The 13599-nt window shown below is 39.9% G+C and overlaps 1 protein-coding gene across 2 annotated transcripts in view; it reads left to right on the top strand.

The window, feature by feature from the left end:
* TMEM123 (transmembrane protein 123) overlaps positions 1-13599 on the top strand; it is a 58235-nt gene that overhangs the window by 1469 nt on the left and 43167 nt on the right. For both annotated transcript variants that reach the window (XM_003910596.5, XM_031653894.1), the window contains exon 2: positions 2667-2723. In XM_003910596.5, the coding sequence (XP_003910645.2) occupies positions 2667-2723 (57 nt within the window). The remainder of the gene's footprint in view (positions 1-2666; positions 2724-13599) is intronic.

Consider the following 13599-nt stretch of genomic DNA (forward strand, 5'->3'; position numbering starts at 1 on the left):
GTTCGTTTTATCCAGCAAGAGAAAAAGAAGGCAGTTTGTAAATCTGGAAGGTTCAGGCACAACACTTGCTTTTTCTGGAATGATCTGGGTGAATTCATTTTTCTTCGTTTTGCTGAAGTTTTTTTGTTTGCTTAATTGTGCATGTGACACACCGGCTTCGCAGACCTAATTTTGAGATCATTTAAGAAAAGTGGTAAAATCATGTCCATCGTGTATCTTGGTCCTCATTTTATATCAATTATTTCATGAGGTGAGGTCTCCATTTTAAAAAATTTGTTGCTGTGTTTGTGAAGATAAACCTTACTGTTCCAGTGAATTACCGGTTAGAGTAATTGTGAGTGACCATGCTTTTCTTTCTTTTGTCCTCATAACACAGATTTTTTTTTGTCCTATTTTAACACTCACTGTTTGTTCTGTTTATTACTTAATGTCTTTCTAGAGGTTAGTCCCATTTGGAAAACTTAAAATGCTCTGTAGTAGGAGAGCCCTGAATTCATAAACTAGTATAACCAGCCAGAGGTGGAATCTGTTTCTACAGACTATGATGTCACCTTGCAACTAGACTAAAAGGTAACAATAGAAGATTTATCAAAAAGCTAGTAACTGTTAATCCAAGTCTTCATATATAGTGAAATCTGTATACAATGTCATTACGGAGTATAGTGATTTTTAGCAATCATACTAAAACTCGTATGGCTGATTTTTACTGGATACATTTTCTTTGCATCCCACACTATACTAATTTAGGTCCGTAAATCATCCCATTGGATCCTCACAGTATTGTCCCCATTTTATAGATAAGTAAGCTAATTTATGGCAAGTAAAACAATTAATACATGTTTGATTTCAGATCAGAATCCAAATTTTCAATTAACCATTTCACCACTAAGCCACATTAGTTGATAATGGCTCTTGAAGTAGATAATGCTTGTATTCCACAGTACTACCATTGCCTAGAATATTGTGGGAGAAGATAAAAACATTATTGAAATTCTGCTTTTAAAATATTCTTAACAGTCTGCTGCATAGCTTTATAAATATCAGTTGGAGGAGGGAGACTATGAGCACGTTTGCAAATCAGTGAACAGGATTTATTGTAGTATTCCAAAGAATGGCATTAACATTAACAGGATGGGAGGGGAGGCTATTAGTCATTACTCTTAGTAGCAAGTGACAGAAACCCACCTTGAACAACCTTTGTGGAAAGAAGGGACTTTTTTGACTTGTAACTGAAAAATGCAAGGATTGAGGTGGCTTGAAAATGGCTGTATTCAAGGGTTCAAATAAGTTGCCAAGAAATTAAGAAATCATCGTGTAAGAGTGAAAATAGCGTGGAAACAAAAACAGGTGTTTGTGTTAGCCCAGCCAAAAGATGATGGTGAGTGGCAATGGAGATAAAAGGGTGGATTCTAGATCTGTTGGGGTTTGGGACTAATGACTTGCGGATGGATTGGAGGGTGGGATGAGGAAGAGAGAAGAATCAAAGGATGACCTCTTGCTTTTGGGGTTGAGCAGCTGGTAATGCAACAATTGGGAAGGTTGGGGGAGGAGCAGGTTTCGAGTAGAAAATCAGTAGTTGCATTTTGGCACTCATATCTGCAGGCTTAGGAATCAAACAATCTGGTCCAATTCTAGTCTCTGCCACTTTCTATCTGGGTGGCCTTTCCTGGGCCTCAGTTCTTGTCTGCAAAACAATACTCCTGTCTAAGAATTGTTGAGAGGGTTAGATGAGCTAATGCACATAACCCTGGCTTGTGGTAAGCACCTAATAATGTTGGCAATTATTTGCTATCTGCTGCTAAATACATCTACATAGTCTATTGACCTTGATCTTTTTCAAGTTAATCTTACATTGTATTCTTTTGTGATAGATGATAGTCCCATCAAGAAGAAGAAATTCTCACAAAGAAGAAATTTGCCCAAGAAGTAAAGATAAATCCTTCAAAGTTACTGTTTTTCTTTGTACTTTGAGGATTTTTTTTTAAGTGTGGGAGAGTTCATCTTTGTGAAAAGGACACAATAATACACTTGCTCTCTTCCTATGTGGTATACATATTTAATCTTCATTAGACAAAAACTCAAAACGAATAAAGCACTCTGAAAAGTTGCTCAATTGGGACATAGAAATCTCTTACATGTTTTCCAAATCTAAAGGTACTAATTTAAAAATTAAAACTGTACTGAGAAGGCTTGCAGTTAAATAAGAAAATCCTATTTTATCCCTCCATTGTATGAAATTAGGGGTGTTGGTGGGGTGGTGCAAGACCTAGAGATGCCTGTGAGTAGAAAGGGCCTCTCCTGAAATGGTCCCCTCCACTCATAAGAGCAGAGCTGTCAGTGGCAGAAATTGGTCCATCTGTCCCCAGTTGTGTGGGTGAATGAATTTTGGCAAAGCTATTGCATTCAGTGGCTGGTACGTAGTAAGTACTATGTAAGTGTTTGTTACATAAGCTAGATATTTATCTTGAAAAACCTGATAATACAGTCCCTTTTAGTGACAGCTTCAAGATATGTTTCATAACAACAGGGGCAAAAGTAGAACTTCCTGTGGAATAATCTACCCTCCCGACACCACTACCCCCACTCCCCCTAGGCAGAAAACCACACATTGCCAGTATTCTTAGTTATATGTTCTTTCATAACAGGATATTTCTTTATTTTTACAGCATCTGCAAACATAGAGAATTCTGGGCCTCCACACAACTCCAGTGCTAACTCAACAGGTGAGTTTTAAAAGATTAAAAAAACAAATTTTCATTTGTCTAGGGTACATGAAGTAATAACAGCCAGGGAAGTAGGCGTAAGCTGATTCACTGACCTGTTTTAACCCTGAGTTCTCCACCCATGAATCGCTATGACCTGCCCTAGTGCCCTATAGTAGACATCAGTAAGTGATAGTTCGCTGGATTAGTCTTTCTCAGTCTTGTAAAGATGTGAATAAACTCTAAAACAAAAAGTGTATCAGAATTTCATGTTACAAATTTTTTTTTTTTTTTTTTGAGATGGAGTCTGGCTCTGTGGCCCAGGCTGGAGTGCAGTGGCCGGATCTCAGCTCACTGCAAGCTCCGCCTCCTGGGTTTACACCATTCTCCTGCCTCAGCCTCCCGAGTAGCTGGGACTACAGGCGCCCGCCATCTCGCCCGGCTAGTTTTTTGTATTTTTTTAGTAGAGACGAGGTTTCACCGGGTTGGTCTTGATCTCATGACCTCGTGATCCGCCTGTCTCAGCCTCCCAAAGTGCTGGGATTACAGGCTTGAGCCACCGCGCCCGGCCTTCATGTTACAAATTTTTGAAGCACATTTTTAGATGTGGGGGTTTTGTAGTTTGCCTGTAGATATGAAATGTCGGTACAGAAGTCTGCAGGCCTTGCTGATGAAACAAATCACTCTAAACTAGTCAGCCGTGGCAGCCTTAATATACCTCTGCTGACTCTAAGGAGACCCTACTTACATTTCACCCATTAGGCAGACTCAACCCAAACACTTGGTGAGGCCCTTACCCTGTGATTTTAGTTTGGGACAAAGCCTTGGGCCTCTGAGTTCACTAGCATGGAAAGATACAAGAACCAGGCTGATGTCATCAATATCAGTAGTAAATCATCAAGGTGTGTTTCTTGTAAACAATTTTTAAGTTATCTTCTCACTACCCTTAATCTTCACAGTTGACTGAGTTGGAAACTAGAAAAAGGTACGCCAATTCTGTCGCTAACTTGTTTACTTTTATTCAGGGAATATTGACTCTAATGAGCTAGCACATTCTAGGTTCTAAGAATACAAAATGGACCAAGCCTTAACTTCTAGGGGTTTTTGCTTTTTGTTTTTTATTTATTGGCAAAATATACATGACATAAAATGTATAACCATTTTTTTCAGTGTAAAGCTCAGTGGCGCTAAGTACATTCATGCTGCTTTGCAACTTGCTGGAGTTTTTATTTCTGTGCAGCATCCCAGTGTTTCACTTAGTTTATGTTCTTGGTTTACTGCTGTTCTTTCTTTCATTATCTCTGCCTTTTCAACTGGTGTCTGGTGGTACATACTCAGGACATACTTTTATTCTAGTTTTAGTAATTCTACAGGAAACATTTTCATTGAGAGGAAAAAAGTCTAGATGGATTACTCCAAAATGTAGTAGTGGTTATCGTTGGGTAGTTGTGAGAGGGTCTTAGTTAAAAAAAATTTGATGATACTATTAGGTACCTTTTCCTTTTGTCCTTTATTGAATCTAATTCTGCACTAAACTTTTAACCTCGGGTAAACAAAGGAGGTAGAAGAAACATAAAGACAGTAGTATTAGCAATAGACACCATTTATTGAATGCATACAACTTACAAGATACTCATACATTTACTAATCTAACCGCGGTGAGGGGGGTGTCCTTTCTGGTTTACACATGGGGAAATTGAAACTCAAGAGTGGTTAGGAAATGCCCAAGATCACGTGACACTAAGTGTCACATTCAGGATTTGAAACCTAGTTGTATTCTAAAACCTATGTCTCTTTATCACACTGTCTGAAATGGGTTATGGCCTTACTTTTAAAAAGTGCTTTTCACTGTGAATGATTATTAAAAATCAACTCAGTACTTTGAGGGCAGCTCCAGAGTCAGTGGGATGATTTCAAATGCCCCTTCTAGCACAGGGAAATTTTTTGAGAAGAAAAGCATTGCCTCAAATTTTTCTAGAAGGAGAACAGGTAATACAACTATTAAAAATGTTTTTGCACAATGTGTTATACTTCTCCTAACTGTTGCATTCCTCTTTGTGTCTTGAAAACACTTTTGAAACGTGTTAAGTTTGTGTATTTTTACAGGATGGATGCTTAACTGTGTTTAGTTACCTAGACCATTGTTGAAGCTTTGTTTCTTTGAACATACTGTTTACCAATTTATTTGGTGCTATTTATTTAGTGCACTTTCTGTGGCACCATATTTCCTCTCACTAGGAAAATAGCATGTTTGGCAAATTCCATTATGATGTGTATTCCAGGAATGTACTGTCAGAAAAAGCAGAGACTGCCTGCAGTACTACTTAGAATGTTGGGTGTCTATCACTTTTATAGGACTCACCACGTTGGAGTTTCAGAGAATCTTTTTTTTCTCTTGTTTTGGTCTCCATCTAAGTTCCTTGAGAGTGAAATCTATGATTTATTCGTTCTGACATCTTACTCTATGCCTGGTGCATAGTAGTTATGCAGAATATGTATATTTTTGGTTGGTTGAACTCAATTGTGGAACGAAATACATATTTTGTAATTGCTGACTTGCCTTGTCAAAACACTATTATATACATTTTGCAGATATGTACTGGTTTGTGCTCCAGTCCTACCCATTATTACAGCTGTTCTCTGTTTATACAGTAACATAGGTACTTAAAGTCAAACAACAGGAATGGAGGTTGCTTTCCAGTGTACCACTCAGTTACATATAACAGTTCTTTTTTTATGTCCCCTAATCATTATTTGAAGACAGCTATACTTTTGACATTCTTGTCTGCAGGGACTTGTTTGACACACTTTCATCTTACAGAGAAAATAATTTCCGCTTATTTCATTTGTAGTCAGAGTATTTATATTTTAGATTCTGTGGATGGATGAATTTACACTTTATAGTACAAGGAAGACACATGCCCAGATTATTTTTCATAATGGGTTTGGGCAAGGATGTAAGGAAATGTGGCATGGTCTAGATGGGAGTGCAGATATCATCAGTAACTAGAACAGCAGCTCAGTATCATTCAGGATACAGCTGTCTCCTTGATCACCTAGCATTGATGCTTCCCAACGAAGAGGGATCTGAGAGGATTGGGTTACCATCATCCAATCTGAAGCTCTGCTTGGACATAACTTGCACCAACTCCTTTCCAAAGCCGTTTCTCTCTTAATCATGTATGTTCCATCTATTATGATTGCTATTGGTTTGGTTACTCATCCTTGGCATAGTCATTTGGGCCACTCTAGTGGGGTTAGTTTTTTCCATAGACATAGCAGGGATGGGTAGTTGTGAGAGGGTCTTATTTTAAAAATATTTTATTACACTATTAGGTACCTTTTCCTTTTATCCTTTGTTGAATCTAATTCTGCACTACTGAACTTTTAACCACAATTTTGAGCATTTGGACCTGTCTTGCATTTAGATTTCTACAGAAGAAAGCAGTAGAAATTTGGGAACAGCTTATTCTGTATTCCAATTTTTACCCCTAATTGCAACAATGAAAGTCCTACTGAAGTGGAAAGAATTTATCAGATATATAATCCCGTATGTCACACTACCTTCTTCTATTTATTTTAGATAAAATGTTTTATGTGTGAAAGAATATTAGATGGAAACTTTCTGTGAGTTTGTAAATCAATCAAAGATAGGAACCAGTTGGCCTGATGGTGATACCGATGATTGATTGATTGATTGATAAAAATGGTGATAGATACAAATAGTGATAGATACACAGAGAGACATAGAGATATCAATACTGGTTTTTCTCTAGAGATTTGATGTAGGAAAGAATTTTTCTAACTAAAGAATTCGTAGTACATTTAAAATAACTGCTTCAACTCCTCAGACAGTTAATTGTTTTCAACTCATGTTTTTGAGATTGCGTCTGAAAATTGCTGGTAATTTTTTTTTATGCTTTAAGTTCTAGGGTACATGTGCACAACATGCAGATTTGTTACATATGTATACATGTGCCATGTTGGTGTGCTGCACCCTTTAACGCATCATTTGCATTAGCTATATCTCCTAATGCTATCCTTCCCCCCTTCCCCCCACCCCACGACAGGCCCAGGTGTGTGATGTTCCCCGCCCTGTGTCCAAGTTTCTTATTGTTCAATTTCCACCTATGAGTGAGAACATGAGGTATTTGGTTTTTCTGTCCTTGGGATAATTTGTTTAGAATGATGGTTTCCAGCTTCAGCCATGTCCCTGCAAAAGACATGAACTCATCCTTTTTTGTAGCTGCATAGTATTCCATGTTGTATATGGGCCACATTTTCTTAATCCAGTCTATCACTGATGGATATTTGGTTTGGTTCCAAGTCTTTGCTATTGTGAACGCTGCCACAATGAACATACATGTGCGTGTGTCTTTTTTTATTTTTTATTATACTTTAAGTTCTGTGGTACATGTGCACAACGTGCAGGTTTGTTACATATGTATACATGTGCCATGTTGGTGTGCTGCACCCGTTAACTCATCATTTACATTAGGTATATCTCCTAATGCTGTCCTTTCCCCACTCCCGCCCCGACAGGCCCCAGTGTGTGATGTTCCCCTTCCTGTGTCCAAGTGTTCTCATTATTCAGTTCCCACCTCTGAGTGAGAACATGCGGTGTTTGATTTTCTGTCCTTGTGATAGTTTGCTCAGAATGATGGATTCCAGCTTCTTCCTTGTCCCTAAAAAGGACATGGACTCATCCTTTTTTATGGCTGCATAGTATTCCATGGTGTATATGTGCCACATTTTCTTTTTTTTTTTTTTGAGACGGAGTCTCGCTCTGCCGCCCAGGCTGGAGTGCAGTGGCCGGATCTCAGATCACTGCAAGCTCCGCCTCCCAGGTTTACGCCATTCTCCTGCCTCAGCCTCCCGAGTAGCTGGGACTACAGGCGCCCACCACCACGCCCGGCTAGTTTTTTGTATTTTTTAGTAGAGACGGGGTTTCACCGTGTTAGCCAGGATGGTCTCGATCTCCTGACCTCGTGATCCACCCGTCTCGGCCTCCCAAAGTGCTGGGATTACAGGCTTGAGCCACCGCGCCCGGCCGTGCCACATTTTCTTAATCCAGTCTTGTTGATGGACGTTTAGGTTGGTTTCAAGTCTTTGCTATTGTGAATAGTGCCGTAATAAACATACGTGTGCATGTGTCTTTATAGCAGCATGATTTATAATCCTTTGGGTATATGCCTAGTAATGGGATATCTGGGTCAAATGGTATTTCTAGTTCTAGATCCTTGAGGAATTGCCACACTGTCTTCCACAATGGTTGAACTAGTTTATAGTCCCACCAACAATGTAAAAGTGTTCCTATTTCTCCACATCCTCTCCAGCAATTGTTGTTTCCTGACTTTTTAATGATCACCATTCTAACTGGTGTGAGGTTGTATCTCATTGTGGATTTGATTTGCATTTCTCTGATGGCCAGTGATGATGAGCATTTTTTCATGTGTCTGTTGGCTGCATAAATGTCTTTTGAGAAGTGTCTGTTCATATCCTTTGCCCACTTTTTGATGGGGTTGTTTGATTTTTTTCTTGTAAATTTAAGTTCTTTGTAGATTTTGGATATTAGCCCTTTGTCAGATGGGTAGATTGTAAAAATTTTCTCCCATTATGCAGGTTGACTGTTCACTCTGATGATAGTTTCTTTCGCTGTGCAGAATCTCTTTTAGCTTAATTAGATCCCATTTGTCAATTTTGTCTTTTGTTGCAATTGCTTTTGTTATTTTAGTGATGATGTCTTTGCCCGTGCCTATGTCCCAAATGGGATTTCCCAGGTTTTCTTCTAGGGTTTTCATGCTTTTAGGTCTAACATTTAAGTCTTTAATCCATCTTGAATTACTTTTTGTATAAGGTGTAAGGAAGGGATCCAGTTTCAGCTTTCTACCTATGGCTAGCCAGTTTTCCCAGCACCATTTATTAAATAGGGACTCCTTTCCCCATTTCTTGTTTTTGTCAGGTTTGTCAAAGATCAGATGGTTGTAGATGTGTGGTATTATTTCTGAGGGCTCTGTTCTGTTCCATTGGTCTATATCTCTGTTTTGGTACCAGTACCATGCTGTTTTGGTTACTGTAGCCTTGTAGTATAGTTTCAATTCGGGTACCATGATGCCTCCAGCTTTGTTCTTTTGGCTTAGAATTGACTTGGCAATGTGGGCTCTTTTTAGCTTCCATATGAACTTGAAAGTAGTTTTTTCCAATTCTGTGAAGAAACTCATTGGTAGCTTGATGGGGATGGCATTGAATCTATAAATTACCTTGGGCAATATGGCCATTTTCATGATATTGATCCTTCCTGTCCATGAGCATGGAATGTTTTTCCATTTGTTTGTGTCATTTTTTATTTTGTTGAGCACTGGTTTGTAGTTCTCCTTGAAGAGGTCCTTCACATCCCTTGTAAGTTGGATTCCTAGGTATCTTTTTCTCTTTGAAGCAGTTGTGAATGGGAGTTCAGTCATGATTTGACTCTCTGTTATTGGTGTATAGGAATGCTTGTGATTTTTGCACATTGATGTTGTATCCTGAGACTTTGCTGAAGTTGCTTATCAGCTTAAGGAGATTTTGGGCTGAGACGATGGGGTTTTCTAAATATTACAATCATGTCATCTGCAAACAGGGACAATTTGACTTCCTCTTTATTTCTAATTGAATACCTTTTATTTCTTTCTCCTGCCTGATTGCCCTGACCAGAACTTCCAACACCATGTTGAATAGGAGTGGTGAGAGAGGGGATCCCTGTCTTGTGCCAGTTTTCAAAGGGAATGCTTCCAGTTTTTGCCCATTCAGTAAGATATTGGCTGTGGGTTTGTCATAAATAGCTCTTATTATTTTGAGATCTGTCCTATCAATATCTAGTTTATTAATAGTTTTTAGCATGAAGCACTGTTAAATTTTGTCAAAGGCCTTTTCTGCATCTGTTGAGATAATCATGTGTTTTGTTGTTGTTGGTTCTGTTTATATGATGTATTATGTTTATTGATTTGCATATGTTGAACCAGCCTTGTATCCCAGAGAGGAAGCCAACTTGATCGTGGTGGATACGCTTTTTGATGTGCTGCTGGATTCGGTTTGTCAGTATTTTATTGAGGATTTTTGCATCGATGTTCATCAGGGATATTGGTCTAAAATTCTCTTTTTTTGTTGTGTCTTTGCCAGGCTTTGGTATCAGGATGATGCTGGCCTCATAAAATGAGTTAGGGAGGATTCCCTCTTTTTCTATTGATTGGAATAGTTTCCGAAGGAATGGTACCAGCTCATCGTTGTACCTCTGGTAGAATTCGGCTGTGAATCCATCTGTTCCTGGACTTTTTTTGGTTGGGCTATTAATTACTGCCTCAGTTTCAGAGGCTGATATTGGTCTATTCAGGGATTCAGCTTCTTTGTGGTGTAGTCTTGGGAGGGTGTATGTGTCCAGGAATTTATCCATTTCTTCTAAATTTTCTAGTTTATTTGCATAGAGGTGTTTATAGTATTCTCTGATGGTAGTTTGTATTTCTGTGGGATCAGTGGTGATATCCCCTTTATCATTTTTTATTGCGTCTATTTATTTGATTCTTCTCTCTTTTCTTCTTTCTTAGTCTTGCTAGCGGTCTATCAGTTTTGTTGATCTTTTCAAAAAACCAGCTCCTGGATTCATTAATTTTTTTTTTAAGGGTTTTTTTGTGTCTCTATCTCCTTCATTTCTGCTCTGATCTTCGTTACTTCTTGCCTTCTGCTAGCTTTTGAATGTGTTTGCTCTTGCTTCTCTAGTTATTTTAATTGTGATATTAGGGTGTCAATTTTAGATCTTTCCTGCATTCTCTTGTGGGTATTTAGTGCTATAAATTTCCCTCTACACACTGCTTTAAATGTGTCCCAGAGATTCTGGTATGTTGTGTCTTTGTTCTCATTGGTTTCAAAGAACATCTTTATTTCTGCCTTCATTTCGTTATGTACCCAGTAGTCATTCAGGAGCAGGTTGTTCAGTTTCCATATAGTTGAGCAGTTTTGAGTGAGTTTCTTAATCCTGAGTTCTAGTTTGATTGCACTGTGGTCCAAGAGACAGTTTGTTATAATTTCTGTTCTTGTACATTTGCTGAGGAGTGCTTTACTTCCAATTATGTGGTCAATTTTGGAACAAGTGCAATGTGGTGCTGAGAAGAATGTATATTCTGTTGATTTGGGTTGGAGAGTTCTATAGATGTCTATTAGGTCTGCTTGCTGCAGAGATGAGTTCAATTCCTGGATATCCTTGTTAACTTTCTGTCTCATTGATCTGTCTAATGTTGACAGTGGAGTGTTGAAGTCTCCCATTATTATTGTATGGGAGTCTAAGTCTCTTTGTAAGTCTCTAAGGACTTGCTTTATGAATCTGGGTGCTCCTGTATTGGGTGCATATATATTTAGGATAGTTAGCTCTTCCTGTTGAATTGATCCCTTTACCATTATGTAATGGCCTTCTTTGTCTCTTTTGATCTTTGATGGTTTAAAGTCTATTTTATCAGAGACTGGTATTGCAACTCCTGCTTTTTTTGTTCTCCATTTGCTTGGTAAATCTTCCTCCATCCTTTTATTTTGAGCCTATGTATGTCTCTGCATGTGAGATAGGTCTCCTGAATACAGCAGACTGATGGATCTTGACTCTTTATCCAGTTTGCCAGTCTGTGTCTTTTAATTGGAGCATTTAGTCCATTTACATTTAAGGTTAATATTGTTATGTGTGAACTTGATCCTGCCATTATGATATTAACTGGTTATTTTGCTCGTTAGTTGATGCAGTTTCTTCCTAGCCTCGATGGTCTTTACATTTTGGCTTGTTTTTGCAATGGCTGGTACTGGTTGTTCCTTTCCATATTTAGTGCTTCCTTCAGGGTCTCTTGTAAGGCAGGCCTAGTGGTGACAAAATCTCTAAGCATTTGCTTATCTGTAAAGGATTTTATTTCTCCTTCACTTATGAAACCTAGTTTGGCTGGATATGAAATTCTGGGTTTAAAATTCTTTTCTTTAAGAATGTTGAATATTGGCCCCCACTCTCTTCTGGCTTGTAGAGTTTCTGCCGAGAGATCTGCTGTTAGTCTGATGGGCTTCCCTTTGTGGGTAACCCGACCTTTCTCTCTGGCTGCCCTTAAGATTTTTTCCTTCATTTCAACTTTGGTGAATCTGGCAATTATGTGTCTTGGAGTTGCTCTTCTCGAGGAGTATCTTTGTGGCGTTCTCTGTATTTCCTGGATTTGAATGTTGGCCTGCCCTACTAGGTTGGGGAAGTTCTCCTGGATGATATCCTGAAGAGTGTTTTCCAACTTGGTTCCATTTTCCCCCTCACTTTCAGGCACCCCAATCAGACGTAGATTTGGTCTTTTTACATAATCCCATACTTCTTGCAGGCTTTGTTCATTTCTTTTTCTTCTTTTTTCTTTTGGTTTCTCTTCTCGCTTCATTTCATTCATTTGATCCTCAATCGCTGATACTCTTTCTTCCAGTTTATCGAGTCGGTTACTGAAGCTTGTGCATTTGTCACGTATTTCTCGTGTCATGGTTTTCATCTCTTTCATTTCGTTTATGACCTTCTCTGCATTAATTACTCTAGCTATCAATTCTTCCACTTTTTTTTCAAGGTTTTTAGTTTCTTTGCGCTGGGTACATAATTCCTCCTTTAGTTCTGAGAAGTTTGATGGACTGAAGCCTTCTTCTCTCATCTCGTCAAAGTCATTCTCCGTCCAGCTTTGATCCGTTGCTGGCGATAGCTGCGCTCCTTTGCCGGGGGAGATGCACTCTTATTTTTTGAATTTCCAGCTTTTCTGCCCTGCTTTTTCCCCATCTTTGTGGTTTTATCTGCCTCTGGTCTTTGATGATGGTGATGTACTGATGGGGTTTTGGTGTAGGTGTCCTTCCTGTTTGATAGTTTTCCTTCTAACAGTCAGGACCCTCAGCTGTAGGTCTGTTGGAGATTGCTTGAGGTCCACTCCAGACCCTGTTTGCCTGGGTATCAGCAGCACAGGCTGCAGAAGATAGAATATTGCTGAATAGCGAGTGTACCTGTCTGATTCTTGCTTTGGAAGCTTCCTCTCAGGGGTATACTCCACCCTATGAGGTGTGGGGTGTCAGACTGCCCCTAGTGGGGGATGTGTCCCAGTTAGGCTACTCAGGGGTCAGGGACCCACTTGAGCAGGCAGTCTGTCCCTTCTCAGATCTCAACTTCCGTGTTGGGAGATCCACTGCTCTCTTCAAAGCTGTCAGACAGAGTCGTTTGCGTCTGCAGAGGTTTCTGCTGCTTTTGCTGTTGTTTAGTTGTGCCCTGTCCCCAGAGGTGGAGTCTACAGAGACAGGCAGGTTTCCTTGAGCTGCTGTGAGCTCCACCCAGTTGGAGCTTCCCAGCGACTTTGTTTACCTACTTAAGCCTCAGCAATGGCAGGCGCCCCTCCCCCAGCCTTGCTGCTGCCTTGCGGTTAGGTCGCATTCTGCTGTGCTAGCAATGAGGGAGGCTCTGTGGGCGTGGGACCCTCCCGGCCAGGTGTGGGATACAATCTCCTGGTGTGCCCGTTTGCTTAAAGCGCAGTATTGGGGTGGGAGTTACCCGATTTTCCAGGTGTTGTGTGTCTCAGTTCCCCTGGCTAGGAAAAGGGATTCCCTTTCCCCTTGGCGCTTCCCAGGTGAGGCGATGCCTCGCCCTGCTTCAGCTCTCGCTGGTCGGGCTGCAGCAGCTGACCAGCACCGATTGTCCAGCACTCCCTAGTGAGATGAACCCAGTACCTCAGTTGAAAATGCAGAAATCACCGGTCTTCTGTGTCGCTCGCGTTGGGAGTTGGAGACTGGAGCTGTTCCTATTCGGCCATCTTGCTCCACCCCCTTTCTGTTTTTTAGTTTTCCTTCTAACAGTCAGGACCCTCAGTTATTGGTCTGTTGGAGTTTGCTGGAG

The sequence above is a fragment of the Papio anubis genome, chromosome 12 (genome assembly GCF_008728515.1).
Source record: "Papio anubis isolate 15944 chromosome 12, Panubis1.0, whole genome shotgun sequence".
Classification (NCBI taxonomy): domain Eukaryota; kingdom Metazoa; phylum Chordata; class Mammalia; order Primates; family Cercopithecidae; genus Papio; species Papio anubis.